The sequence below is a fragment of the Monodelphis domestica genome, chromosome 4 (assembly GCF_027887165.1).
Source record: "Monodelphis domestica isolate mMonDom1 chromosome 4, mMonDom1.pri, whole genome shotgun sequence".
Taxonomy (NCBI): domain Eukaryota; kingdom Metazoa; phylum Chordata; class Mammalia; order Didelphimorphia; family Didelphidae; genus Monodelphis; species Monodelphis domestica.
In genome coordinates, this window is record NC_077230.1 from 168,991,765 (window position 1) to 169,019,141 (window position 27,377).

At 33.6% G+C, this 27,377-nt stretch overlaps 1 protein-coding gene across 6 annotated transcripts in view; it reads right to left on the bottom strand.

The window, feature by feature from the left end:
• KCNH7 (potassium voltage-gated channel subfamily H member 7) overlaps positions 1-27,377 on the bottom strand; it is a 629,307-nt gene that overhangs the window by 56,265 nt on the left and 545,665 nt on the right. For all 6 annotated transcript variants that reach the window (XM_056793960.1, XM_056793959.1, XM_056793961.1 and 3 more), the window contains one exon: positions 21,415-21,614. In XM_056793960.1, the coding sequence (XP_056649938.1) occupies positions 21,415-21,614 (200 nt within the window). The remainder of the gene's footprint in view (positions 1-21,414; positions 21,615-27,377) is intronic.

The following is a 27,377-nucleotide window of genomic DNA, read 5'->3' on the forward strand; positions in this document are numbered from 1 at the left end:
ACTAAGCCACCCAGCTGCCCCTAGATCAGTTCTTTTTTGACCTCATAGATTTTCATTTTCATAGAGAACTGTTCACAAGCTATCAAAATAGGGAACATTGACAAAAAGTAACTTCAATAAATTGAATATAAAATTTCTGATTGATATTGTCAATATATTCTATTTTCATTATCATCTATTTTTCTAAGAATGAGTTTAAGCTCAGTGTTTACTTGGGGCTCTGTGCTGCAGTTTCTCCATTAGTAAAATGAAAATAACTCTTAGCTTAAACAATGCTTACTATACACACGACTCTATATTGTGTGATAAATGGAATAAGGCTATTCTTAGAAGTAATGGTGGTCATAAAAGTACAAAGGATATGTTAGGTATTATGATTCTAGAAATGGGTCATTTAATTATATGGACTCGAGAGATCTGAATGAATTGCTAGCAATTTGGTAGTATGACTACCCCATTATAAGATGAGGTAAAAGGTAAGGATATTATAATAAACTTAAGATAAAAGAGAATTCTGTGGAGGGGAAAATCATACTTATTTCTTCTCATGGGAATGGCAACCCTACTCAAGCTTCTTAAGTTGGTGATATATGTTTCTGGTATTTTCTGGGTCCCTTTCCTCATCTTAGTGATACACTCCCCAACACTCATAAGTCAAGTTGATTTGTTCCCTAGTGTATATTTAATAAATTCATTGACATAGAAGTATATATGATGAATAAGGTTTATGATTTTGCCTTTCCAAAGTGACAAGTGTTTGCATGTCAACAGGGAAGAAGAGAAGAAAGACATAAATTAAATTAAGTATTAGAAGTAGAAATGGTAGGGTTTTAGGCACCCATGAGTAGCTAGAAAAGAATTGTTGAATACATAATCCCATGCCATTCTCAAAGAAGTTTGAGTTAGGTGGGGCAGATTTTGTTATTCCAATTTTACAGACAAGGAAACTGAGTTTTGGAACTTGTCCAAAATAAGGAAATAGTAAAGTTGGGCTGAGAATCTGTCTATCTGTCTTAGAACACCTACTCAACTTCTTTTCTCACTATGCCATACTGTGGAAGAAGCAGAGGATGGTAGGGAGGTGGGATGCTGTGAAGGGAGCAGATGTAATGAAGAGATTCCTAATCCTTTAGACTAGCTCCTTCTTCTATAAAGGACATAGGAAAGTGGTTAAATGAAATACTTTCGGAAACAGATTTTGATATGTACACTAAATATGCTTCTGAGAAGTTATAATATGCCCCAAATACTTAGTAGCTTAAATCAAATTTCATAAACATTAGAGAAAGTATTAATGGGATTTTAGGTTGCTTTTTTGTAATGCAAATAGCAATTCCCAAATTTACTTGTTTTGTTAGTTTGGATTTTCCTTTTCTTTTTCTCAAACCTAAGACAAACTGGGAAAAAAACCCACATTTTTAAAATGAGTATCAATAGTAATTATGAAGACTAAAACTCTAGATTGGCAAGAAGGAAGTGTATTACTTAAGATAAAGTTAAAAAGGAGAATTTATTCTTTTCTTGGCTTTCTTTTCATTTCTCTGGAAAAAAGTTCTTGATGTTAAAGGCACTAAATATTGTACTCATAATGTCATTAAAAATTAAAAAAGAAAACTGTAGTGAACTCATCTCAAATGCCACTAAAGAGAGATCAAGACATTTCCTGGGACCACAATCTAGAATTCTATAACAAAACTTTTCAGACTAATGGGAAAAGTAGTCTTGCTCTTTTGCTTCCTCATCCTACCAAATCTTCTAGAATGCCTAGCCTAGGAGGCCAATCCCCCTTTGATACATTCCTTTAAAGTAGTTTTCTGTTTGACATCTAATGAGAGGCTAGATAGTTTATTTATTGCCTATAGGAGACAGAAAGATTCTCAGGATGTTGACACAAAGGCTATGTTTGCTTTTGGGAAGTATGTTGTGGCATTTGTTTCAAACAACCCTTTCCTAACCTTCATCATTATCAATATAGCTCAAAGGAAACTTTTGAAATAAAAATACAAGTTATGTTTGATGAACTAGTCTGAATGGGCACAGTAGCCCAGATGACTCAATAAAGTCATCAGTTTAAAAATTCTCAACTGTTTTTTTTTTTTTTTGGTTTGCTTGTATTTTTGTTATGGACCCCTTTGGCAGTCTGATGAAGGCTTATATACCACCTTTCAGAATAATGCATTAAAATAATTTAAGGAAATGCTATATTTCAGGTAGTGGTTAATGAAAATAAAGATGCGATTTTAGGTATCATGAAATCTATTCATGGAGGGGTCTATGGACTCTGGGTTAAGAACTTTTAAATTATTAAAACCTTGAACTTTTCTAGGAAAGAAGGGGGATAAAAATGAGAAAAAAGTTGGAGATAAGTAGAAAGGAGGATCAAGGAGACAGCAAGTACATTTGATTTAACAGTAGACCTAATTTTAAAAAATCAAAGAAAGGGAACCCTGAATATTTAATTCATTTCATTGGCATTTTCTCAGATGTCCAACTCCTTCCTTGCTGCCACCCTCCCTGTTTTCATGATCAATTTCTTTGACAAAACTGATTAGAGCTAGTTATGTAGTAAAGTTTCTGTAGTAGAAATTGGTTGTTCCTATCAAAGTCAGATCTGATTTCTTATTTTTTGGGGGCAGAAGACCATGTACCAAGTATCCTTATACCATTACTGCATTCCTACTATAAATTAGAAGTGTCACACATAAGCCATGGGCCACATGTGGCCATCAACACTCCCACATGAGGGGTTGAACCAGACTACAATGTAATTGGGAAATATTTAACAAAATAAATACAATAAAACATGTGCATCATTTAAAACTAAGTCAATATTAGGCTTACAGGGATGCTTATTTAATACATTAATGGTCTTATTCTCCATTTAAGTTTGTCACCACTGCTCTATATGCCCCTCTTTCCTTTAAATCATCCATCTAGGGGGCAGCTGAGTGGCTCAGTGGATTGAGAGCCAGGCCTACAGATGAGAGGTCCTAGGTTCAAATCTATCTAGCCTCAGACACTTCCTAGCTGGGTGACCCTGGGCAAGTCACTTGACCCCCATTGCCTAGCGCTTACTGCTCTTCTGCCTTGGAATGAATAATTATTGATTCGAAGGCAAGGTGATTTTTGTTTTGGTTTGTTTTTTAAATCATCTATCCATTCTGCCTAAATGCCTGCTGGACTAAAGAAGAAGAAAGTCATAGTTACATCTACTTGTCGGCTACATAGGACAATAAGCTTAGTTTTGAGTTTTCTTCTATCATTTCCCCCAATTAAAGTAATGAAAAGCTCCATATAAGAAAAATGCCCTTCTATTTTTCAAATGGGAAAACTTAAAAGTCTTTTAATGATTAATTTAGACATCAACAATAAATACATAATCACCCTTAAAATTTTGTTTTGTCTGGATCTGTGATTTTACTGATATGAGAAACAACTCCTATGGAAATTCCCTTTACCTATACAGATCAGTGCTGCTTGGTAATTTATTCTTTAAAAGAATTACCCAGGATATAGAGAGGCTAAATGACTTTCCCAGAACCACAAAGTGACTCTAAGGCTATCTCTCCTTATTGTGTTAAGCTGCCTTTCAGTCTTAGAATAACAACAATAAAAATACTTTTAGAGCTATTAACATTTGCAAAGTACATCATTTTGTTTTATAAGATAATTCATAAACTCCCACAGTGTGAGACTCCATTTCAAGCTCTGAGGGACAGTTAAGTGGCTCAGTGGATAGAAAGCCAGGCCTGGAGACAGGAGATCCTGGGTTCAAATTGGCTTCAGACATTTCCTGGCTGTGTAACTCTGGGCAAGTCAATTATCCAATTGTCTATTCCTTACTGTTCTGCCTTGGAATTGATAGTTTCAATTCTAAGAAGAAAGGTAAACAGTTTTGGAAAAAAAAGTCAAACTAACCTTTTATTAAATGCTAGTACTTTTAATTTAATTTGAAATATTTTCAATGCTTATAAGTAAGAAATTCACCTCAGTTTATAGTATACTGGGAAATAAAGTATATAATATTAAAATAAACTGAAGAAAGAAGTTAAATATTTCTTAAGATAAATTTGTTGTTCAGTCATTTTTCAGTCATATTAAACTTGTCATGAGTCCATTTGGAATTTTCTTAGCAAAGATATTGGAATGGTTTGCCATTTGCTTCTTCGGCTTTTTATAGATTAGGAAACTGAGGCAATTAGAATTTAATGACTTCTCCATGGTCACCTTGTGAGTAAGTGTCTGAGACCAGATTTGAACTCAGGAATATGAAAGTTCCTGACTCCAGGTCTGGCACTCTATCTATCTGCTCTACCTAGCTGTCCTGAAAACTCTGTCATAAATTTTCAAAGAAGTCATATAAAGTAAATTAAAATATGAAAAATGGATACTATCTATTAGCATTTTAAAGAAGGATTAACTCAATATGATTAGGTATCTTTTTTTTAAAGATAATTAAAAATTAATTATCTTTAGTTTTGTGATGACTAGACTTCATTATATATATATATGCTTATATAATTATGTGGGAATTTAAAAAGTCATATGTTAATATGAATTATTATATAATGAGTCAATACTAAAATTTTTAATAGAATTATTTTCTATTAATGGGATCTATGCTTATTTTAATTTTTCTCCTAACATTTCTAAAATATCTGTCATAGCATATTTATTATCCATTAAAATTCCACTGAGGGGGCAGCTGGGTAGCTCAGGGGATTGAGAGCTAGGCCTAGAGACAGGAGGTCCTAGGTTCAAATTTGGCCTCAGACACTTCCCAGCTGTGTGACCCTGGACAAGTCACTTGACCCCAATTGCCTAGCCCTTACTGCTCTTCTGCCTTGGAACCAATACATACTATTGATTCCAAGACATAAGGTAAGGGTTTTTATTTAAAAAATAAAAAAATAAAATTCCATTGAAAATAATTTCTATGATATATTAAATGATACTGTAAACATTCTTATAGTATAATGTGATGTATATTATGTAAACTTAACATATTGCTTTAAAATGCTTTGCTGTAGATTTTTCAATGGCCTATTTTAAGGTGCAATAAAATTTTAGAATTAAAATTATAAAGGCAGTCTGAAAGAAGTTTGGGTTGCTATAATAATGACCAGGTGTGATAGACCCATTAAAGAAATATGTTGTGTTATGGTAACTTTTATAACTTTGTTAATGCTCTCTTTTATATCTAACATACCTCATAAATATTTCAGTGATTACTTTGATTTGATTATTTCATTGCATATAGTTTAAAAAATCTTATTGCTTATTTACCAGTATCTGCCAAGCATGTTTTAGAACATGGTGCTGGGGGACAGCTGGGTGGCTCAGTGGATTGAGAGTCAGGCTCAGAAATGGGAGGTCCTGGTTTCAAATCTGGATCAGATACTTCCTAACTGTGTGACCCTGGGCAAGTCACTTAATCTCCATTGCCTAGCCCTTACCACACTTCTGCCTTGGAACCAATACATAGTATTGATTATAAGACAGAAGGTAAGGGTTTTAATATGGTGCTTGCTAATTATGACTAATTTTTTGGTATTATTTCCTTTTCATGAAATATAATTTAGGATAGAATATAATACTGTCCCAAAAGTTTTAGTGCAGTTGTAAGCTATTAAAGCTGAGAACAGAATATTAAAGCTTAGTCTAGAATATAAAGTGTCTTATGACAGTATGATTTTAAGCTATTAAACCGTACAAGAGAAAATTAAAGCTTAGAATAGAATATACAGGGTGTCCCCAAAGTCTTAGTGCAGTTTAAAGTTAATAATGCTTTAAAAGCATTAAGTTAAATTTCAAAAAGCTTTCAAGTATTATTAGCTTTAAATTACACTAACACTTTGGGGATGTCCCCTATATTAATAATTCGGTTCACTGAATTCTTATAACAGCGTTATCTTAGGTGCTTATCATACAGGACCTTCTGTTAGGTAAATTTTATTATAATAAAGTTTCTTTGGTCCTAAACCACATTAAAAGGCATCCAAGATGGGCCAGAGTTTGAATGTCTTGTTTTAGAACAGTTATTATAATGAGGCTTTTTAAGTATGATGGCCTCTATCCTTTCCACACTAGCTATGATTAAGTATTAGGCTTTACTCCCAGGATCTCCACTTTGCTTAAAGATGTTAACTTAACACAGTCGTTTATGAGAAAATTGTTTTATAAATTGTGGAGCACCGAATAAATGTGAGTATAATCATCTCTACTGTCTTTATGGTCAGCATGGCAGAGAGAGAAGGGGTCAGTCATGGAAAGGAAAGAATACTCAAAGATGTATTTATGTACATCAAGTAAAAAATTACCTGAATAGGGTTAATTATTGAGAAAATAGTGGATTAATAATCTCTTGAGAAGCTTTCTGATGTCGGTGAAGACTGGCATTAGAAAATTCTTTAAGGTACATATTTTATAACCTGATAAGTTAGATTTAATCAAAATACAAATGAACATTCTCCAGGGTATATTGGCCCTGCTTATAAATGTTTTCCAAACAACAAAGTCATTGACTACCGGATTTTAAGTCTTCTATGCCTTATTGCATAAGTCAGTGTTAAACAGTATCTTCTGATTTCAAGATAATCTCATATGGAATTTGGGTGTGCTAGAGTACAATCATACTCAGTTCTCAACAAACATGGTGCTGCTATGACATCATGTTAGAACTCTCACTAAATTGTAGGATCCTATTTTAACTGAATCTATCATTTTTAGGTCAGTTTACATAACATAATCCCTATAGTTGAGTAATGAAAGAAAGGCAAATCCACATACATGGTTATTATATTTCCTTGTTCCTTGGTAAATAGATTTAACTTGTAATAGTTATCTTCTATGTCTTCAAGATAGATGAACTGCTGTTGTTAAGATGAACGCTTAAAATTCAATCATGCAGCTAAACTCAGAGCAGTACCATGTCACTGATTTCTCTATTATGTTTTTTCATAAATTTTAAGGAAGTTTGAATGATATTAATATATGAATTGGAAATACCTTGTTGAAAAGGGTGTTTTGCTCTAAATAAAATGTTTTTAAATTAATAAATAAACATGAATAGATGCAAAGTGAAATAAGCAGAACCAAGGGATCATTGTACATAATAATAGTAGTATTGGGGAATGATCAACTGGAAAACTCAAGTCACTCAGCAAATACAATGATCTAGGACAATTCTGAGGGACTTATGACAAAGAGTGCTGTCCACCTTCAGAGAAAGAACTGTTGGAGTCAGAATGCAGATCCAAGCATACGATTTTTCACTTTAGTTTATTTGGGTTTTTGTTTTGGTGTTTTGATTTTATATGAGCATTCTCTTATATCAATGAACAGTATGAAAATGTACTTGCATAATAATACAATTATAACCTAGATTAAAATGCTTACCGGCTCTGGAAAGAGGGAGGGAAAGGAGGAAGGAGATAATTTAGATCATATAACTTCAGAAAATTTATGTGGAAAATTGTTATTGCATGTAATTGGAAAAATAAAATATATCTACAAACAGTCAACAAATAACTATGGAATCTTATATTCTTTGCATCTTTCAATAAATTGTAAAATGGTAGAGATATGATTCATTTTTGAATATTACAAAGGAAATTAGGCATATTCCCTATTAACTAATATGGATATTCACAATGACTTCAATAAATATATAAGTAACCCTCAGAAAGATTTTGTATTAAAGAGGAGTAATATCAGATGTACTGGTAGATAGTATTCTTTACTCACTCTTTTTTTTTTGGTTTTGTTTTAATAAGAACTGAGATTTCTTGCTATAACTTTGGTATTTTTCCTCTCCTTAGCCAGTGGTTCTCAACCTTTCTAATGCCGTGACCCCACAAAACAGTTCCTCATGTTGCAGTGACCCCCCAAACCAAAAAATTATTTTGGTGGCTACTTCAAAACTGTAATTTTGCTACAGTTATGATTTGGAATGTAAATACCTGATATGCATTATGTATTCTCATTGCTACAAATTGAGAGGTTGAGAACCGCTGCCTTAGACACTTTGATAGACAGGGTTGTAAGACCTCTAGCTCACATCTCCTTTCTTGTTCCATTTTTTATGTATCTTTGTTCTCTTTAATTCCACTTATACTTTTCTGTAGAAGGTATATCAGTAAATGTGATATTTATCCCAAGTACTGGGGTTTGTTTCACTGTCTTCCACAGAGAAAAAAAGTTTTTTTATAACAATTTTTGAAAATTGCTTCTATTTTCCCCTCTTGCTATTGTTCCCTCTTCTTTTTTTTTGTCTTAAACTGCTAACTTTGCTTAGTTGAATGTCTTGCCAGTGTTCTTTCAACTGACTTTTCTCTTCATGCTTGTTTCTTCCTTTTGAGACAGTATTCTTCATTATCATCTATTATCTTTCTTTCTACATAAAATTTTACAAAATGTTTTTATATTATAACCTGGTGTTGTCTTCAACAACCATCTCTGGTAAGGCATATGTTTTCTTGTCACTTTCCAAACTCTTTTGGTCCCCTTGAAGCCAATAAAAATCATTGATTCAATTTCTGTTGAAGTTATCATAGACAGGATTGATGGTATTTTTGTGGTCCCTTCTTTGTTTTTGTCAGGTATTTATTGGTATTTTCCTATACTTTTCTATATAGTGACAAAAATATTAGACACCTTTGGGTTTTTCCTTGCATATGATACTCCATCCTCTGATTCTCTGCATTTTCATTGGTTGTTCCTCATGCCTGAAATACTCTCCCTTTGGCATCTGTCTTCCTGCTTCCTGAATTCTTGAAACCATGGCTAAAATTCCACCTTCTATAAGTGCTTTCTTGTCCCTTAAGGCTAGGGCTTTCCCTCCGTGATTATCTCCTTTACAAAGTTCTTTTTTAAAAAAAGTTTCTTCTTGTCTGTTAAAATACAATCAATTTTATTTTAAAATTTTATTCATTATTCAACATGTGTAATGCTTGCCAATTTTTTCAAAGTTAGAGTTCATGATATAAAGGTCTTAACCTTTGTCTTTGGCCTCTCTCTTTTTCTAAATTATTCTTTCCCACATATTTCTGTCCACTGCAATATTTTCCCATACTTTCATTAAAATTATCGGGTATCACAATACATGTTTATTTAATTTAGAGCTTTAGTTCTTTGTGGAATTTTGCTATCTCTTCATTCTTTGCAACCCAACCAATGTTGATAAATAAGTTATTTTTATGGGATACTTTTTGTAACTTATTATCATTAATATGGCAAAAATGATGACTAAAGGCTATTTATTTAATCAAATGAAGATTAAATGAAATAATGTTTCTTGTTGCCTTCAGGATTGTGATAAAACTTGCTATGAGCTGTCTTTTCCTTTAGGTATAAATTTCATCTTTTTATGTAACTTTTATTTAAATTTAGTTTTTCAATTAAGAAGCATTTATTTTCTCTTCCTGCCATTTCCTCCTTTTAGTTGAAAAAAAAATACAAAAACCTTTTAACAAATATGGACTGTGTAGAAAAACCATCCCCACATTGACCATATCTAAAAATACATATCTATTCTGCACCTGGGGTCTCTCATCACTTTGTGGTGAGGTAGGCAGCATGGTTCATTGTTGTTGTTGGTTATTGTAATTGTTATTGATTAGAGTTTCTACATCATTCAAATTTGTTTGTTTTTCAATGTTGTTAACATATAAATTGTTCTCTTGGTTCTACAACTTCCTCCTCCTTCAGCTTTTCTTTATGGAAAAAAATTAAAGATTGATGATTCAGGTCTTCTAGCAATTTTTCCACTAATGATCATTAGTCATTAGAATCAATTAACCACTAATCCCTCAATTGCTTGCACTTAGAGGAGGAAAATATGGAAAACTGAAATGCATCATGGGACGTGTATATTCCTGGATAATTTTCAGTTATTCCTCCAGAAATGAGTTGTAGAAATCCAGGATTATATAGAGAGAGGGAAGAAGAAAGGAATAATAAACCATAGGATATTTGCACCTTTGTAGTGGGACAATATAGCAGTAATTATAATAATAACTTAAAATGCTACTACCTCTCATTTCAGCAGAGCTTTTCAAAGTGTTTTTATCCATATAATCTCTTTTGAAAATACTCTGTTAAGTAAATAGGGTAAAACTGATGACTGTTTTTGGCATGGGGTTGGGAGAAGTCCAAGATCACAAAGAAGTTTGGGGCAAAGTTAGGATGGGAATGAAGGTCTCAAAATGCTTCCTAGATTGGCCTTTTGAAATTGCATGACATTATAGTGAAGACAAAATGCTCACCAAATATTCTGTGATTTTTTATGTAGACACACAAAAATTGGGAAATGAAAAGGAAGCCTCTCATTGGTGCTAATTTGTGTTGGGAATACAGAGGGATATACATGTTGGGACATTGTTGAGGGGTGTCAACTATACAGTTGTCTTAAAAAAGATGACAGTCATGCCAGCAAGTTATCCAAGAACCAAGAAAAAGCAACTAGAAGTTTTATTTCTTGAACCTGATCCACTTTCTTTAAGTATAGTGCATGATATAAATACATTGCCCTATTTGACCTAGCATTTGATTTATCCTAACATGGTGATCATAATCATTATCACTTACTGACTTATTGAGTTATCTTGTATTTAATTATCTGTTGATATGCTGTATCTACCAATTGAAGACAAGATTTTTGAGAATATCAACTGACTTGTTGGTTTGTTTTTGCTTTGTCTTTGCATCTCTCAGTGACCAGCCGAATATCTTATCCAAGTAGGTACTTAACAAATACATGTTGAATTGAATAAAAGTTTTTAAAAATTATATAAGCAAGGGAATGATTTAATGATACAATTGTATAGGAATAGCTCCAATACTCAGAGATATATTTGTAACATTTCTACAACCATATGTCCATACTTGAAAGGATATGTTATTTCTCTCCTCTAAAAGTTCAGGTTACAACTCTGCTATGGCACCATACCATATTATGCTTATTCTAGTCCTTTCATAAATTCCCCGTAAGTGACCACTCAATATACTTAAGACTTTACTAGAATGCTTCTCAGAAGTAGCTAGGAGGCACAATGGATAAAGTGCTGTGACTGGAGACAAGAAGACTTGAGTTGAAATACAGCTATAGATACTTATTAGCTCCATAACCTTTGGCAAATTGCTTAACCTCTGCCTCAATTTCCACTAATGCAAAATGGGAATGATAATAGCAACTACCACCCAGGTTTGTGAGGATCAAATGAATGAATATTTGTAAAGCACTTAGAACAGTGCTTAGCATATTGTTTCCTTCCTTCCTTCTTGACATTTCAAGAATACCAATAGAACATGTAATCTGAAACTGCCTAATATGTCCCTTGCTAGACATAAAATAAATGGAATTTCACAATAACGTAATGGAGAAGTTCACAGACTATTTCATGCATTTAATTTAGATTATTTCTTCATCCTGGTCCATATTATCAAGGGGAGACTTAAACAGATAACAATGTTTTAAAAAAGGTTGGCAGAGCCCAGGGCATGAACTGAATTCTACAACGGTTACTTATTCACTTCTATATACATCTACATATTTCTGTAAGCTCTTTGAGAGTAGGATTTGTTTCTTTCTTTACATTTGTATTCTCAAAAGTTACCACAATGACTGGCACAGAGTAAGTGCTTAGTAAATGTTTGTTGATTGACTGATTACAATGTCTCAGTGAATTTTTATATGGATGTGTTTAAAGAAGAGTCATATCTAACCAATGATCTTTTTTTCATTGATTAAGTCTAGAAAATTTTTTGAATTGGCCCTCTCCATTATCCTTGTGGTGTTTTAGAGTCAAAAGGGATTTAAATAATCATTAACCTCCTACATAGTGTAAGGATTTATTCCCTCTTCAACATCCTGGATGATGTGTCTTTATTCCGAAGGATGGTCTTATTTCTGCCTGTTTCACACCAGACTTTTTTGTAACAGTCTGAAGCAATTTAATACCATTTGAAAGTTTGCTTCTGTATAAACTTGAAGGAGGATCTTTTGCATGTTGTATATATTCATGTGGTCTGAAGGAGCTCATGTTCTAATGGAAGAAACAACATACAAACAATTATGGACAAAAAAGATATATACAGGATAAATTGGAAGTAACCTCAGACAAAAGGTGCTAATGTTAAGGCAGAACAAGAGAGGTTTCTTGTAGAAGGTTAAGATATTAGCTGAGATTTTAATACAGCCAAGGACATCAGGAGATAGAGATGTAGAGGGAGAGAGTCCCAGCCATGGGGGCCAGTTAGTAAAAATCCACTGAGTTAGGAGACAGATTGCCTTTTTTGAGAAACAGCAAGGAGGTCAGTGTCACTAGATTGCAGAGTATGTGGAGAGTGTAAAGCATTAGAAGATTAGGAAGTAAATTTCCGACTTCTCCAACAGTGATGTATTGGTAGCCATGGAGATTCCTGCATCCTGTTTGTTGTGAATTTGTACTGAATTGAGAAGTGTGAGGTAATGGAGGCAGTGGTGCAAATAAATTATGCAAGGATGTGATACAGAATGATTTTATATAATTAGCTATAGTGGGAAATAATAATATCTGATTGATGTATATGACCTAGGGCCATCAGAAATGCAGTGTTTTATTTAGGGTAAGATATTGGACTGATTTTGGCGTAGTGAGAAAGTCTTGCCAACAGCGAGAGATTTGGCTAACAAAGCTCTTACTAGAAACCAAATCATAATATGTTCTTTATGTGCATACGATATGGAAAGAACTACTGATTATACATTATTCTTTTTGGCCACATTCCTACACATGTGCAGTGTACCCAGAAGCAACAGAAATAGTAGGAACATCTTTAAACAAGAAGGCCAAATAAAGCCATTTGAAATTTGAGAGATTTGTGATTTTATCATTGTGGACATTCCTACACCTGACCTTAAATGATTCAGTTCAATAAGTGTTTATGAAGCAGCTACTATGGGCAAAGTATCACTCCAAGTGATGGGCATGCAGAGGAAAAATAAGCCTCTGATTTTATGAGAAGAGGACACTAAAAAAGCCTTGAATGAGACTAAAGCTTCTAAGTGTAACAGAAAAAAAGATTGGCAACTTGTGTAAAGGTACAAGATGGGAGATGAACTTTTACCTTTGGGCAAGAGTTAGTTGGCCAATTTGGCTAGACCACAAGGGGAAGGAAAATAATATGAAGTCTGAAACATATTACAACCTTTCTACACCCTTCTCACTTAGTGTGATTTTAAAATTTTATTTTTCATATATTTTCTCCATAGTGGAGTTACTTTATAGTATATAGTACTACAGTATATTCAGAAGAACCTTGAACTTGGAGGTAGAAAGGCTTGACTTCAAATTTCACCTTTAACAACACATAGCTAGAAAGCTATGTGACCCTGGGCAAATCACATGAATCTCTCTGAGCCTAGATGTCCGTATCTATAAAATAGGAAATATCAAAATGTACATTAAGCATATGATCAATAGGGTTATTGTGAAGCTCTGGTGAAATAATGTATATAAAGGCCTTTGAGCAGCTCTATGGTGCAGTGGACAGTGTTCAGACCCAGGAGTCAGGAAGACTCATTTTCTTGAATTTCAATCTGACTTCAGACATTTACCGGCTGATGTAACACAGGACAAGTCATTTAATCCTGTTTGTCTCAGTTTCCTTGTCTATAAAATAACTGGAGAAGGAAGTGGCTAACCTATCCAGTATCTTTGTCATGAAAACCCCAAATGAGGTCACAAAGAGTTGGACATGACTGAAAAATTACTGAACAACATCTATAGCTACATCTGTACAATGGTTAATGAGATTTTTTTTTTTCATGTGAATTCTACCCTAGTATTTCTTTGAGCTGTGGAAATGATGTTGGCTTTTAGAAAGTTTGCTTTCCCCCCAGATAATTAATCCTAATATGAAGCTGTAAAGGTTTTAAAGAAGGATCAAACACAGTCATATGTAGTAGTATGTATACTATCAGAAGTCAAACTAACAGTTCTGGAGGTTAATCAATAGAAAATTGGTCATTAGATGATGATTTATTGGCCATAGCAACCCATAAAACTAGCTCCTAAATATGGAGGGATTGCAGCCTCCATTGGTGGAGGAAAGACCCACTCTGATCACTTGGAGCTCTGAGGTCAAGTTGTTCACTTGTTTTTCAGTCATGTCTGACCCAATTTGGAGTTTTCTTATCAAACTCTGGGGTTGCCGTTTCTCCAGTTCATTTTACAGATGAGAAACCCAAGGCAAACAAGGTTAAGGAACTTGCCGAGAGTCTCACAGCTAGTAAGAGTCTGAGTACAGATTTGAATTCAGAAAGATGAGTCTCCCTGACTCTGGACCCAACACTCCGTCCATTGAGCCATCTAGCTGCCCATTGAGGTAAAGAGATGATGATACAAATTACAGCCTATCTATATCTACTCATCCTGTAAGATTCTTTTCTTTTATTTATTTTGGTTGAATGAGTTCTTTAAAAAAGTTTTATGTATGTGTCTTATTTTCGCATTACAATAGTTACAGATTACTTCCAATTCACAAGAGTTCTACTGTTACAAAGTCAAATCATTGAGTAAAACTAATATAGTTGCCTTATCTGAAAGTACATGCAATATTCCACTTATGTAGCATGTCCCCACCCACTCCTTTTAAAACAAATGAACAGAAAATGATTTCTCTTTCTCCTTCTTACCCTATTGTGGGGAAAAAATAAAAAAAATTCTTACAACAAATATGTATAGTCAAGCAAAACAAATTCCTTCAGTGGTTGTATACAAAAAAGTATGTCTTTTCTATAGTATCCCATAAATCCTTCTGAGGGGGTTTACTCAACACTGTGGTGACTTTCCTCTGGGCCTCTTGACCTAACATGGCCCTATTGCTCTTACTATCCAGTTGGCATATCTTCTGCCCCTCTCAATCCCCCCACCCCGCCCTGTACCATTTGTCTGGTGATAACCTTTATGTAATTTATTCTATATAATTCTTCAATGGCAACATTTTGTGGCCTGCTTATACCCATCATGTAATCATCTGCACTGACCTTTGCGGACTGACCCTCAACTTTAATTTTCAGGAGTCTGAGTTATAGCACAATTATGTCACATAGCAGTCCTATAGCATTTACCAGAAGAATATTGTTAAAAAGACTGGATTCTGAGAAACACCTTTGATTAATTTTTTCAGAAACCTCCACTTAATCTTGGCATCTTCTGTTGGGATTAGCTCCTGACTTTGCACACAGTAGGCATTTAATAATTGTTGAACTGAACTAAGGAACAAAGGATTTCCCTGACAGAGTGGATGTACACTGGTTACCAATTTCTTTGAGTTTTGTTCTGTAGAAAATTGTTCATTTTTTATCTTTACTAAATTGCTCCAACATTAACCACAGGTATTTGAGTATTTTGGATTAGATCATATGAAAAATAATTTTGCTAAAATCATACTTTAAAAAGTGAATCAAGGTAATTTTTCTACCTTCTATGCCTCTATCTAATCATTTTGTTATACTCATTCACAACTTACCTGAATTATGAAGTGATCCTAAACTAAATTGGTTAGTAATTAGTCCTGAATCCCTTGAGAATCAAAAAAGGTGTTTAAATACTGCACCTCTTTCAGTAAAATGTGGAGTAGTGGAACGGGAACTGAATTTGAAGTCAGGAGATTGGGGTTCAAGCCACCAAATCTATCTAAGCCTCAGTTTCCTCATTTGTAAAATGATAGGGTTGGAAAAAATGACCAATGAGGTTCATTTTAGAATCCTTAAAATTAAATTAACTAAAACTTACATGGTTAATCTTGTGAATAAGTGATTTGGTGGAACTCTGCCTGTGTAGTATCTTATTTTGAAAGAACTAAGTAAAACCTTTGAAACTTTTAATTTTGGGGGTACTATTGGAAGATAACTCTTAATCCCAATTTACAAACAGAGAAACCAAGCACAGAAGCCTATGGCTATAATGTGGAAGCTATGTTTTAAAGTTAGCATTTATTCTTTTTGTGGTGATAACTTGTTTCATTTGTTTGTCACCACTAGTATTTGTTCTTAGCTTGGAAACTGGTAAAGAGCATTTGCCATTGTTTGATACAGCATGCAGCATTGAGTCAGTCAGTGGCAGATGGGCATTGAATAAATATTTTTTGACGATGACAATGATGATGATGATGGTGAGAATGATTTATCGAAAGTGACATAGTGAGTATATCTTTGACCTATAATTGCTCTAGGTCTATAATGGTTAAAATTACCTTACTCAGTGTCAGAATAGTCCAGATAACATTAATTGTTCTCTTCTTTAAAATAGCTAAGATGTTTTTGAAAGGTTCAATGTAAATGTCTGAGTTTAGTGGACCCAGGCCAGGGAAATGCTGTCTTTTCTTTAGAAACTACTCCTGCCATCCTAATAGACAATGGGTACATGGGACAGTAAACAAAAGAATTTTGATAAGGGAAGAGCTCCTGTTAATACTTTGCCTATGTGCTTCCCATAAAGCCAGGCAATTCCTGTGAATCTATATAGTGGAAAGCTGTAGATGTTTCCTGGAGTACTGGATAAATAAAAAAGTGCTTCCTGTAATCAGGAAGATGTGCCTTCAAATTCTGACTCTGGCACTTATTAGTTTTGCGATTTAACTTATTTTCCATGTGCCTTAAGCCAATCCCCACAAAGTATCTAAGTTACAGAACGGCCATGACTTGCTTTGGGGAAAAGCATTGACCCATTGTGAGCTCCTCATGCCAACAAAATCACAGAACCTTCTCTGCACATCATAAAAACATATGTATATATACATATACATATATTTTTGATCCGGTATGTGCTGATAAAGTAGCTCTTGCTGGTTCACATTGACCAAAATAATACAGATTTTCCTCTTCTTTTCTTCTTTCCATTTAGTGTGTTACTGATTCTACTTCAACAAATGAAATATGTACAGTATACTTCAAAGGATAACCTGCTATAGTATGTAAACATTGCTTTGAAAAAATTCAGAGAGTATTGGAGTAAAATGTACCTATTTCTTCTAACTCCAATATCTCAAGGGTCTCATAGGTGTGGGAACGTCCCCTAAAGAAGTATATCAAGACCCTTCCATGCTTTAGCATATGGTTTTCATGAGTTGTGATGGTAAAAGCATCTTCTATTAATCATTCCCTCTGCACTTAGCTGGACAGGTTTTCAGATGGCATATATACCTGTTGCCAGGCTAATAATATTCAATTTTTAGGCATGATAGGACCAGCCTTTGTGAATCCCAGGCCACTTCCAAACCATGGTAAGAAATGAGAGTATAGTTTTAGGAGACAGGATCTTTTTCTATATGCTGGATCACTGGCCATGATTGAAAGATTTTGCCATTCTCTCTCTTCCCACTTACACAGCCCCAGAACCAATGCAGATCTGGGAATACTGGTCCAGCACACATGAAGTCCTTTTAATGAGTTGTGTGCAGAGAACTGGAATAAACACATCTTTTGATTGGATAAGGTTAGACCAAGTATGAATGATAGGGTCAAAGGTATCACTGGATGCCATCCTGATTCAGGAGAAAACAGAAACAGTCATTGAAGCAAAACCAAGTTAGAGGCCTATTAGACTCTTCTAGAAGTTCTCACAAGTCTCAAGAAATTATGAGAAATTTTGGAAAATGAATACCCACCATTTATAAATTATTTTCTTTAATTTGACCAGTTTTGCTGGCAAAAAGAAGCAAATTCACTTGCAGCTTTTTGGGAAGTTGGCTGTGGCTTTTTAACAAATGAACTAATAAATGACTTCTGTTTGATCCACATGAAGAAAACAATTATTTCATGAGCTATAATCTATTCTATAGAATAGACAAAATAATTAAGAAAGGATTTGTTTTTCTCTACCCAAAATGTAGGTTTGGCCAGGGCGATTATGTAACCTAGTCAAGCTTCCTAGGCATTTGGGGGTAGTTTTAAATGATGTGGGAATGGCTTTGAATAATTAAAGATTTTAGGAAATAATTCTAGCATTTTGGGGCCTAGTACTAATATTGGTCATGAAAGGTTTTTCTCTGAGCTTTTTTGACCCTACACTTCTTGGAGGCCATATTTTGATTTGATTCAAGACAGTCCCTTGAACTAGTCTCAGAGTTCCAAAAATATCTTCTAATTTGAGAAACTACCAATTATTCAGATTACTGGTGGGGAAAGAACATTCCAGAACAGATCTGGAGATGTGGATGACTGGTCATAAATTCTAAGTAACCTTGAGCCAAATACAAAACCTTCATGAGCTGTGCCAGAATCCTGACACAATTTTGGAAATGAGCTCTAGGCTTCAATCACCTGGCCATACTGGCTGTGTTGCCTACTTCACAAAAAAAGAGCCTATTGGGCAATTAATGTCTCCTGATTATGGAGTTGTATACTAACAAGTGTTTCCAGGATATCTTTAGTTTGTAGACATAAAAGGAGTGGCCTCTTAAATAGGCAAAGGATCTTACAGTATGGAAATGGAGGGGTTATTATATTATTTAATTTTTCCTCTAACTTTTTTTTGGTTCTTCCTAATACAATAAAAATTTTTGGCAGTAAATACTGTTTTAGACTAATTAAGTATGGTGAGCAAGTTACAACATAACAGAAATCTCATGCTTCTCTTGGATGTAAACTAGTAAGGAATCAAGCTTTTTTTAAAGGTTTTATGAGAAATTATGATCAAAGTTAAAATTAAGGGAAATAATATGGAATGTCCTTATAAAAAAGGAAACATTACTAATGGAATATAAAAGAGTTCAATGAACTTTCTATATTAAACACTTTGAATTTTAATTATATTACTTGATCATACTTGTTAAGTAATTCTTACAAGTCATTGAGTGGTTATTTAAGTGCCTACATATTGTTTCAGAAGACACTCTTTTTATTTCCTTCCAAAAATTATAACAATAATTCAGTTTTTTAAACAAGTATTTTTTGCTTATTATGTTTAATAACCAGGCATATGACATCAGACATTTCAGAATTTGCTAATTGATCTTGTACTATTATTTTTACTCACTTGGCAGTCACAAGATGAAAAAGGCAGACACTGTGTACAAATAGGAAGTTCGTGCAAGGTCAAGCTCTCAAAACCACATGCAAATCTCCTAAGCACATGGTTTAGAGCTCACAGAGCCCACCAGCAGGTTATATAGACATGCAAATGACAGAAAAGGAAAATGCCTACATAAAGAAAATACAGGATGACCAGAGAGAGTGACATTTCTTCATGACAGCTATCTAATGCAAACCGTATACACATGACTTTCTGTTGAAGGGGTGTGTGTATGTGTGTGTGTGTGTGAGTGTGTGTGTGTGTGTGTGTATCTGTGTGTGTCTCTGTGTGTGTGTATAAGAGGGGGGCAGTATACAGAAATGTAGTTTTTGTTTAGGAATAATAAACTTATTAAATTGATTTTTGGAACTGAAGCAGTTCTCCACTTTAGAAATGTCTATTTTCTACCTTGCCCCCATGCTTATCTCCCAGAGATTTCTGTCTTGTGTTGCCTACCACTCCATCATGCAAAAAAAGGTTAAAACTGAAATGTGAAAGCATTAAACAAGCTCTAAACCTGACAGATAACATGGATAAAATTCTCCACATTTTTACACGAGAATTAAATTATATACAAATACCTCCTGCTCTTACCGGTGGGTGTTGTGATTCCATGTATTAAGGTGTGAAGCAGACAGGAAAGAGATAAATCTTTCATAAGTACATCATCAATTAGGCAAGTGGTATATAAACCATAGTCATAGGTAATAGATTTAAACAATGAAAAGTAAATAGTCACAAAAATAGACTTGTGCTCACAAAATGGTCACAAAATTAGAATTATATAGGGAGAAGTGATACCATGAAGAAGTATTGTTTTTTTACTGCTGCTGGGCGATAAATTAGCAGTATGGAAAGAAATTTTGTGATGAAGATTTTAGTTAAAACATTTCATCATACCGCTTGAACCTACACAGCAGAAAGCCCCAGTACTTCTTGAATGATGACAATTTCGTTAAACAATAAACCCTCACAGAAATAGAGTACATCAATCAATTTTGGAGCATTGTTTCAAGTGATATTAAGGTGTTCCCTTAGTGGTGAGACTTATTCATAAAAAAGCAAACTAATTCTTCACTGGGAAATTTTGGATTATTGGAAATAACAGAGTTCAGTGAATATTTTAGATGAAATATATTAATTAGTATCCATAAGGACAGCCACGATTAGCTCTAAAATTCAAAGTGTTTTATGAACAACAGTGGCCTTATTTCTGATTAATATAGATTGCATCCAGCTGTGAGGAAGTTATTCACACATAAATGGAAGAATCTTGCAAATTAGGCAATACTTCCTACTGTTTTCTGCACCCTGACTGATAATCATGAAGCTTTGCTCTTTCCCTGTAGATATTTATTTTGATCAAGCTTCCATATCTCTGCTACTGACCATCCAGAAAACACAAGCTCATTGTGAATCTGAGTGATTTTCTTTTCTGAGGGATATTTAGAGACAGTGACCACTTTTTCGGGACAATAGCCACATTGGGCAACAACTTAATCGATAACTTAATTTCAATCATTTGTTATAGTTGGATAGGATGCCATAAACAGGTGACATATCTACTGAAATCAATTAAGTCTAAACAAATGAATATCAGTATCATATCTTGCAATGTTCTTCTAATAATAGCAAGAGCTTATTGGGATAGTGTATGTTTAATTGTGTTTCCCTTTGGCTAATGGTGCAGTAAGAAACGGGCTCTGGCAAGTTATTATTTATGTATGCTTTTTAAAAAAGGAATGAAAGAATCCATACTTCTGCTTGAAAGAAAAGATGCATTATACCAGGGAGGTAGGATAATCAGGGTAGATAAGTTAATTGCTTACCAGTTCTAGAAAAAGTAGAGAAAACTATACTTAAAGGAAATATTAAACTTCTCGTCACAGAATATATATGAGATGCCTATGGATCCTAATGTCTGGCATGCATTTCCCAAACATCCTACTTCTTAAACTTTGAAAACCTTGCTTCTTATTTTAATGATTCATTTATTCTGGCCTTACCCAAATCTGATAATGTCCACTTGCCAAATCTTAATTTACATTGGCTCAACTCTTTCTTGGTTTGCTGGATCCTATCTAGAACACTGAAAGTCTGAAGAGGGAATCCCTAGTACATAAAGTTATATCAGTTTGCATCACGTTATATGCCTTTGCCACACAATATAACTAGATATAGCACCATGCAATGCCATGAATTGAGAATGAGAGACTATCTTCAGGGTAGAAAATAAATATTTGAGAGAGGAAAAAAACAAAAAGCAAGGGGGTTTCAAGCTGGTGAGACTTTAAAAAAATTTTAGCTGTAGTTTGCAATGATGGGTGTTTCTACTTTTGAAAACAGAGCTACATACCATATTCATGTCAATGCCATTGGTGTAAGTCCAAGCATGTTGGAAATATTCTTCAAGCCGTTGCCGCAGAGGGTTAGGAATTTGGTGAAAGCGAATGAATTCTTTTACTCGCAACATCTGCATGTGGTACCTGGCGGTTCCTGAGTACAGTCTTTGGATAATTGCAGATACATTCCCAAAAATACTTGCATACATTAGTGCTGGATTAGATAAAAAACAAAATTAGATAGAATCACTGCGCTTGGGAATATGTCAGATATTACCATCACTTTGAGTGACTTAGACTGGCTTTGTCCTTTTCAGAAAGATAGTAGATATTTACTATAGATTTTTAAAGAGAAAACAACAAAGCATTAGCCAACTTTCTTTTAAATTTTAGGATTTGAATAGAAATCCATAGAACAAATATAATCATTCATCATCAGACTTTAAAATGGGAGATTTTTCCTTTCAGCTATGTCACATTGAAAAACCACTCATTCTCTTTACAATGTTGATCCGCCAGCAACAAATAGCATAACAACAACAACAAAATACAGTTTTACTGGGCTAGAATCCAAATACACTACAATGATAATAATTAGAAAATGTATTTAATTAGATACTTCATCAGGAAAATATCACTACATAAATGGTGCTTTGTGACTTCAAAACACTCTGAACTTTTAATTCTGCTACAGGCACCTCCTCACTCCCACCTCTAATACACCTACATTAAACAAAACAGAAAACAAAACTTATTGCCCATTCTTCCTCTCCTTTTCTCTATATACACGTTGCAAAAAGTCTTTGTAATCTTAAAAATTTAACAAAAATATTTTGAACTACTTTGGACTTCTGATATAAATAATTGGTAGAGAAGTATAACTTTTGCTCAATAATGGTGAGAAACTCATTAGTCTCTTTTAAATATTAATCCAATATTAACTGAGTTTAAATCTGACTTCTGGGTCTATTTTAATGTGTTTTAAAGACATTTTTATGTGAGAAACAGAGTTATCTTTGGTTTAGGACATTAATCTCATTTTATTCCTATGGACAAGATTGATGGTGTTTTTTCTTTCACTTGGGAAAACTATAAAGATGTTTCTTACTTTGATATATCATTTAACTTGAAGTTTCTATTTTGTGATACTATGACTAACAACTTGATCATATTCTCATGTACAAATAAACTCTATCATGTAATTTGCTAATTTATGCTTTGTAGGAAATGTTAAAAACAAAGTTTAGTACTTCAAATTAAAGTCCTCTTTATAATGGACAACCTGCCAAATTCGGTCTTTAAGAGTAGGTTAATCAAATGAGAGGTGACACATTTTTTTGGATTAATAGGGCTCTTGAACAGTGGAACAATAATATATATGTAGAGACCTTAGTAGGCACATAAATATGTACGTAGAGATAATTATGGTGGTGTTCTTAGCAAGAAATCAGTTAATAAATAATTAAGTAGTGAAAAATACTTCAAGGATTTATCTAATTAATTAATTTTCCCCTTCAAGTCATTTTAATAATTGTGTTATTTTTTATTATTTTCAGGTCAGGTTTTAAACAAACAGGTTTAAACAAAATTAATATTTATCTAGCTAGAACAGGATAATATATACAAGATAGTTTTATATCCATAAATATATTTTTGACTACTGCTACTACTACTGCTACTTCTACTTCTACTACTACTACTACTACTACTACTACTACTACTACTACTACTACTACTACTACTACTACTACTACTATTACTACTACTACTATTATTACATCAAAAAAAAATTTTCCCCCTTGGGTTTCCTCCTTCTTCTCTCTGAAGTAAAGTATGTCAGCTGAATTGACCAAATGTTGCTTGATTACCTAAAATGGCTACTATCTATAACATCATAAAAGAGGGCTTTTATTTGGTTCTGTTTAAAGGGGTGAAGATTGAAATAACATCAGATGCTAGAGATGGTACTTATAATGGGCAAAGCCCATGTTGGAGTGACTTTAGACAGGGAAATATAATAAAATAATAGTGATGGCTGGAGGGTATACTCCTCCTGAAGGAAGAGAAGGGAAGGTTAAGAAGAACATGTGTGAATAAACAAAGCACTGGGCTGTAAAGACAGCCCAAGAAAGCACCTTACTTTATGCCTTAGTTTGTTTTGTGTCCTGTGAACCAAGTATATTGGTATTAAGCATTCTAAGTTTCCTGAACCCAAAGAGAATTTATTTATGCATGCCTTCATCCCAGGTAATACTATAAAATAGAGGAATATTTTAGAAGATACTAGCCAAAAATTTACTTAGTAAAGATTAAGTCATATTCTAGAAATTCCTGGCTAAGAATTTACTTAATGGAGATTAAGTTAAGTTGATTCAACTGCTAGTCACATATTCAGTATACTTTTTTTTTTTCATTAAATGACAGAATTCTGTGTCAAAGGAAAACTTGAAAAAAATCCTCCATTTAATTTCAAATATGATGTTTGTGTCTTTATGTAGCCTTCAAAAGAAGCAAACTGCCTTAAGTTTGGTTCACAAATAAATGTTGCATATCCAAACAACACCCTGGCAAAAATCTAAATGAAGGAAAATAGATATGCTCATCCCTAAATAGCTATAAAAGAATCTCTGAAATGAGAGCCAATCTTTATGATTCAAAAATGAAATACATTAAGAATCCTTACCTAAATAATTTTAATCTTTCTTTTTAGATAGGACAAAAGGAAAAGGAGCTGCTTAATATCTTAAAGTCTATAAATTAGAATAAGAACAAAAGACATTGAATGTAATAAATATGTTTTAGCCAGCTTATAAAAATTCAGATAGTGTAGCACCATGAAAAGAACAGAATTGAGTTGAAATCTGATTCTACCATTCTGTGGTATGGGACTTGATAATACACTTGATCTTGCTGAGATTGTTTCCTCATCAAATGGGAGAATCATAGACTTATTTCAAAGGGTTGTTGAGATGAAAGAACTTTATGTTTTAAGATATTGTTATTATTGTGTATTAAGAAAAAACAAGTTAGTATATATGTATATATATTTGTTGTCAGTTATAATAAATAAACATTTAAACATCTTTGAAGAGCCATCCTCTTCAAAATTTGCCAGATGACCTGTACTTGCTGAGGTATCTGACTGCAAAGTTGCTTTGTTATGGATGATGTTACTTTTGAACAACCTAAGTATATATATATATATATCCAGAAAATCTCTCTCTCTAATGACTTATCATAGGGCAGTTGGAGACTGGTTTCTGAAGGTTATGCTGGTGGGACACAAGTTCTACCAGACTTGAGAAGAATTAAACATGATCCCCATTTTTCAAGTATTAGCTAAATATGATGACAATTATTACTAGTAGATGCCCATTGATGATGAATTCTTAGACCATGGCACCGCATGAAACAAAATAAAATACAAAATAGTCCTTTTCTACCTCTTCAATGACCATTGTAGAGTGAAGGAAAAGGGGGCAGAGGCACCACAGTTTTTAAATCATCTCTAAACAATAGCTTAACTTGATCCTCTAATTGTAAGCTTTTCAGTCAACTATCAATAATGTGACATTACCGAAGGAACTGAATCACATCAGTATTTATATTCTTGCTTTTAATGAAATCAGAAAATGTAAGCAAATAGAACCTAAATGGAATGAAAGTCCACAGTTTATTTTTAGAAAGGTAAATGTAAGAGTTGATGGAGCTGATTTTATAGTCCCAAACCAAGAAAGATCACTAAGTTAGATGTGTTCATTTAACATACAGCATCCAGACTGGACATTAAAAAGATAATTTTAATTTATGTACTGACATCACTCACAGAGGATGAAATGGAGACAATCAGTAAAGAATTTCAAATTAAATCCATATAAACTTTAATATATGGTGACCTTACTGCAAAAATGGAAATAGGGGAAGAAGGTAGAAAATATGTAAGAAGACATGTCAAAAATCTCTCTCAGTGTCTCCAAAATTGTATCACTTCTGGTATTTGTGTGGGATTATATGATTGTTATGGCAATTCATGTGTTATAGGCTGTTGAAAGTGGCATGGACTCTTTAAAAATTATCTTCAAAACCTTATCTTAATCTCAGAGAAATATAGGAAGACTTGTAAAATAAAAAACTTAAAAAATCCTTTTTTTTTCTTAGAATAGATACTAAGTATTGGTTATAAGGCAGAAGAGTGGTAAGGAGTAGGCAATGGTGATTGTGTGACTTGCCCAGGGTTACACAGCTAAGAAGTCTTTGAGGCCAGATTTGATGAACGAGGACTTCTTGTCTCCAGGCCCTACTCTTTATCTACTGAACCATCCAACTGCCCCCAAAATAAACAACTTTTAAAGAATTCTAATGAAATCAAAGATCAACCATGATTCTATAGGTCTGATTTTGAAGGATGTTAACTACTAGTTGATAGAAAGGTAATGGGGTAAATAAGCAGAATGAGACATTTTTTTTTGAAAATGATCAATATGGAGATTTAAAAAATTACTTGATTATCTAAATTTGTTATAAAGGTTTTCTGTTTTCCATTTGGTGGGGGAGGGGACTGAGGGAGAGAAAAAAAAACTTTGTTAAACAAGTCCTTTAAATTCCTATCAGTTAAAATAGCTGTTTTATTTTGCTTCCCATGTTTTATACTTGTGAAGATATTTTGAACCTAAGCTTATGATTTTACATTTATCCCTGTAGGTTTGGCCCATTACTCTTGATTTTAGTTCATGGAATTCTACCTTTACTTAAATCTTTTGAAACTTATGTCAAAAGTTAGGATAAAGGTCAGACAAATCCAGCTTTCATATCCTTAATGCCACCTCTAGGAAAGGGTAATCATTCCCTTCTCTCCTCAATCCCTACCAAAATTCCTGCTATCTCCACCCCAGTAATGGCTTTGCCCTATTAGTAGGAATTGGATCCAAAACAAAATTTCTCTCTGTTGGGAAAGGATGAAATTATCAATCAGGTAAGTTAAGAGATGATTAGTTTCCATGCTTTTGGCAGAGGGGGAGTCCAGGAGACATCATGAAAACTGAAAATTCCTTCCTCCCTCCATCATCATTATATAATGTTATTATATTAGTCTTGTTACCTATTTCTCATACTTTTCTTCTATATTCCCCTCCTGTCAAAGTCATCTGTAGTACATATCAGTTATAAAATAACTTATTTTTTCTTCCATTAAGCTTCAGCCAAATGGTTCTGATCATGATTCCTCACTTGGGTTTCTGTATTTCCTCAAATATATTTTAGTACTATTTCTCACTCCACTCATGATCACATTTTACCTATCTATCCTGCTGTTTTTTTTTAAATAAAGCATATCCAATTAGAGTTATGTTCTAATCACAGTTCACATTTCTTCACTTCTCAGTGATATCTACATATTCAAGTTTACCTCCTTTTGTTAGGATCTGTTATTTCATATTATTTGTTACCTACATTTTGAGAACGTGCATATAAATATTTAGTTTACCATTCATTTCTTTCAGTGTCTCAATACTAGTTAAGTACTAAATTCTTTAATTTAAGCCCTTTATAATTAGGTTTGAAAGACATTAAGTAAATACATACTTCCCACACTTTGTCAAGTAAACTCCATCCCTGATTGGGAGTTAGTCTTTCCTGTACAGGTTAAAGCCGAGTTTCAGAAATCCAAATTTTGTTGTTAGAAACCATATTGGTTGCTAGCTGTTCACTTCCCATATTAAGTTTTCTTCTTTCCCTCTCTTACCTTCATTAGGCAACAGTGAGGAAAACATCTGTGCCACTCTGGTCTTTAGTTTCTTATCCAATACTAATCTATGGTAAAATTTTATAGGTTTCTTCTGGTGGTTCATTTGGGTCCATATGAATCATGAAAACTGTTTTGACAAGTTATTGAAGGATCTTTGTCACATCTAAGGGAGAAAATATACCCTCTCTATTTTTCCCAAGCCTTCACATAACTACAGTGTCTGAAGAGGGATTT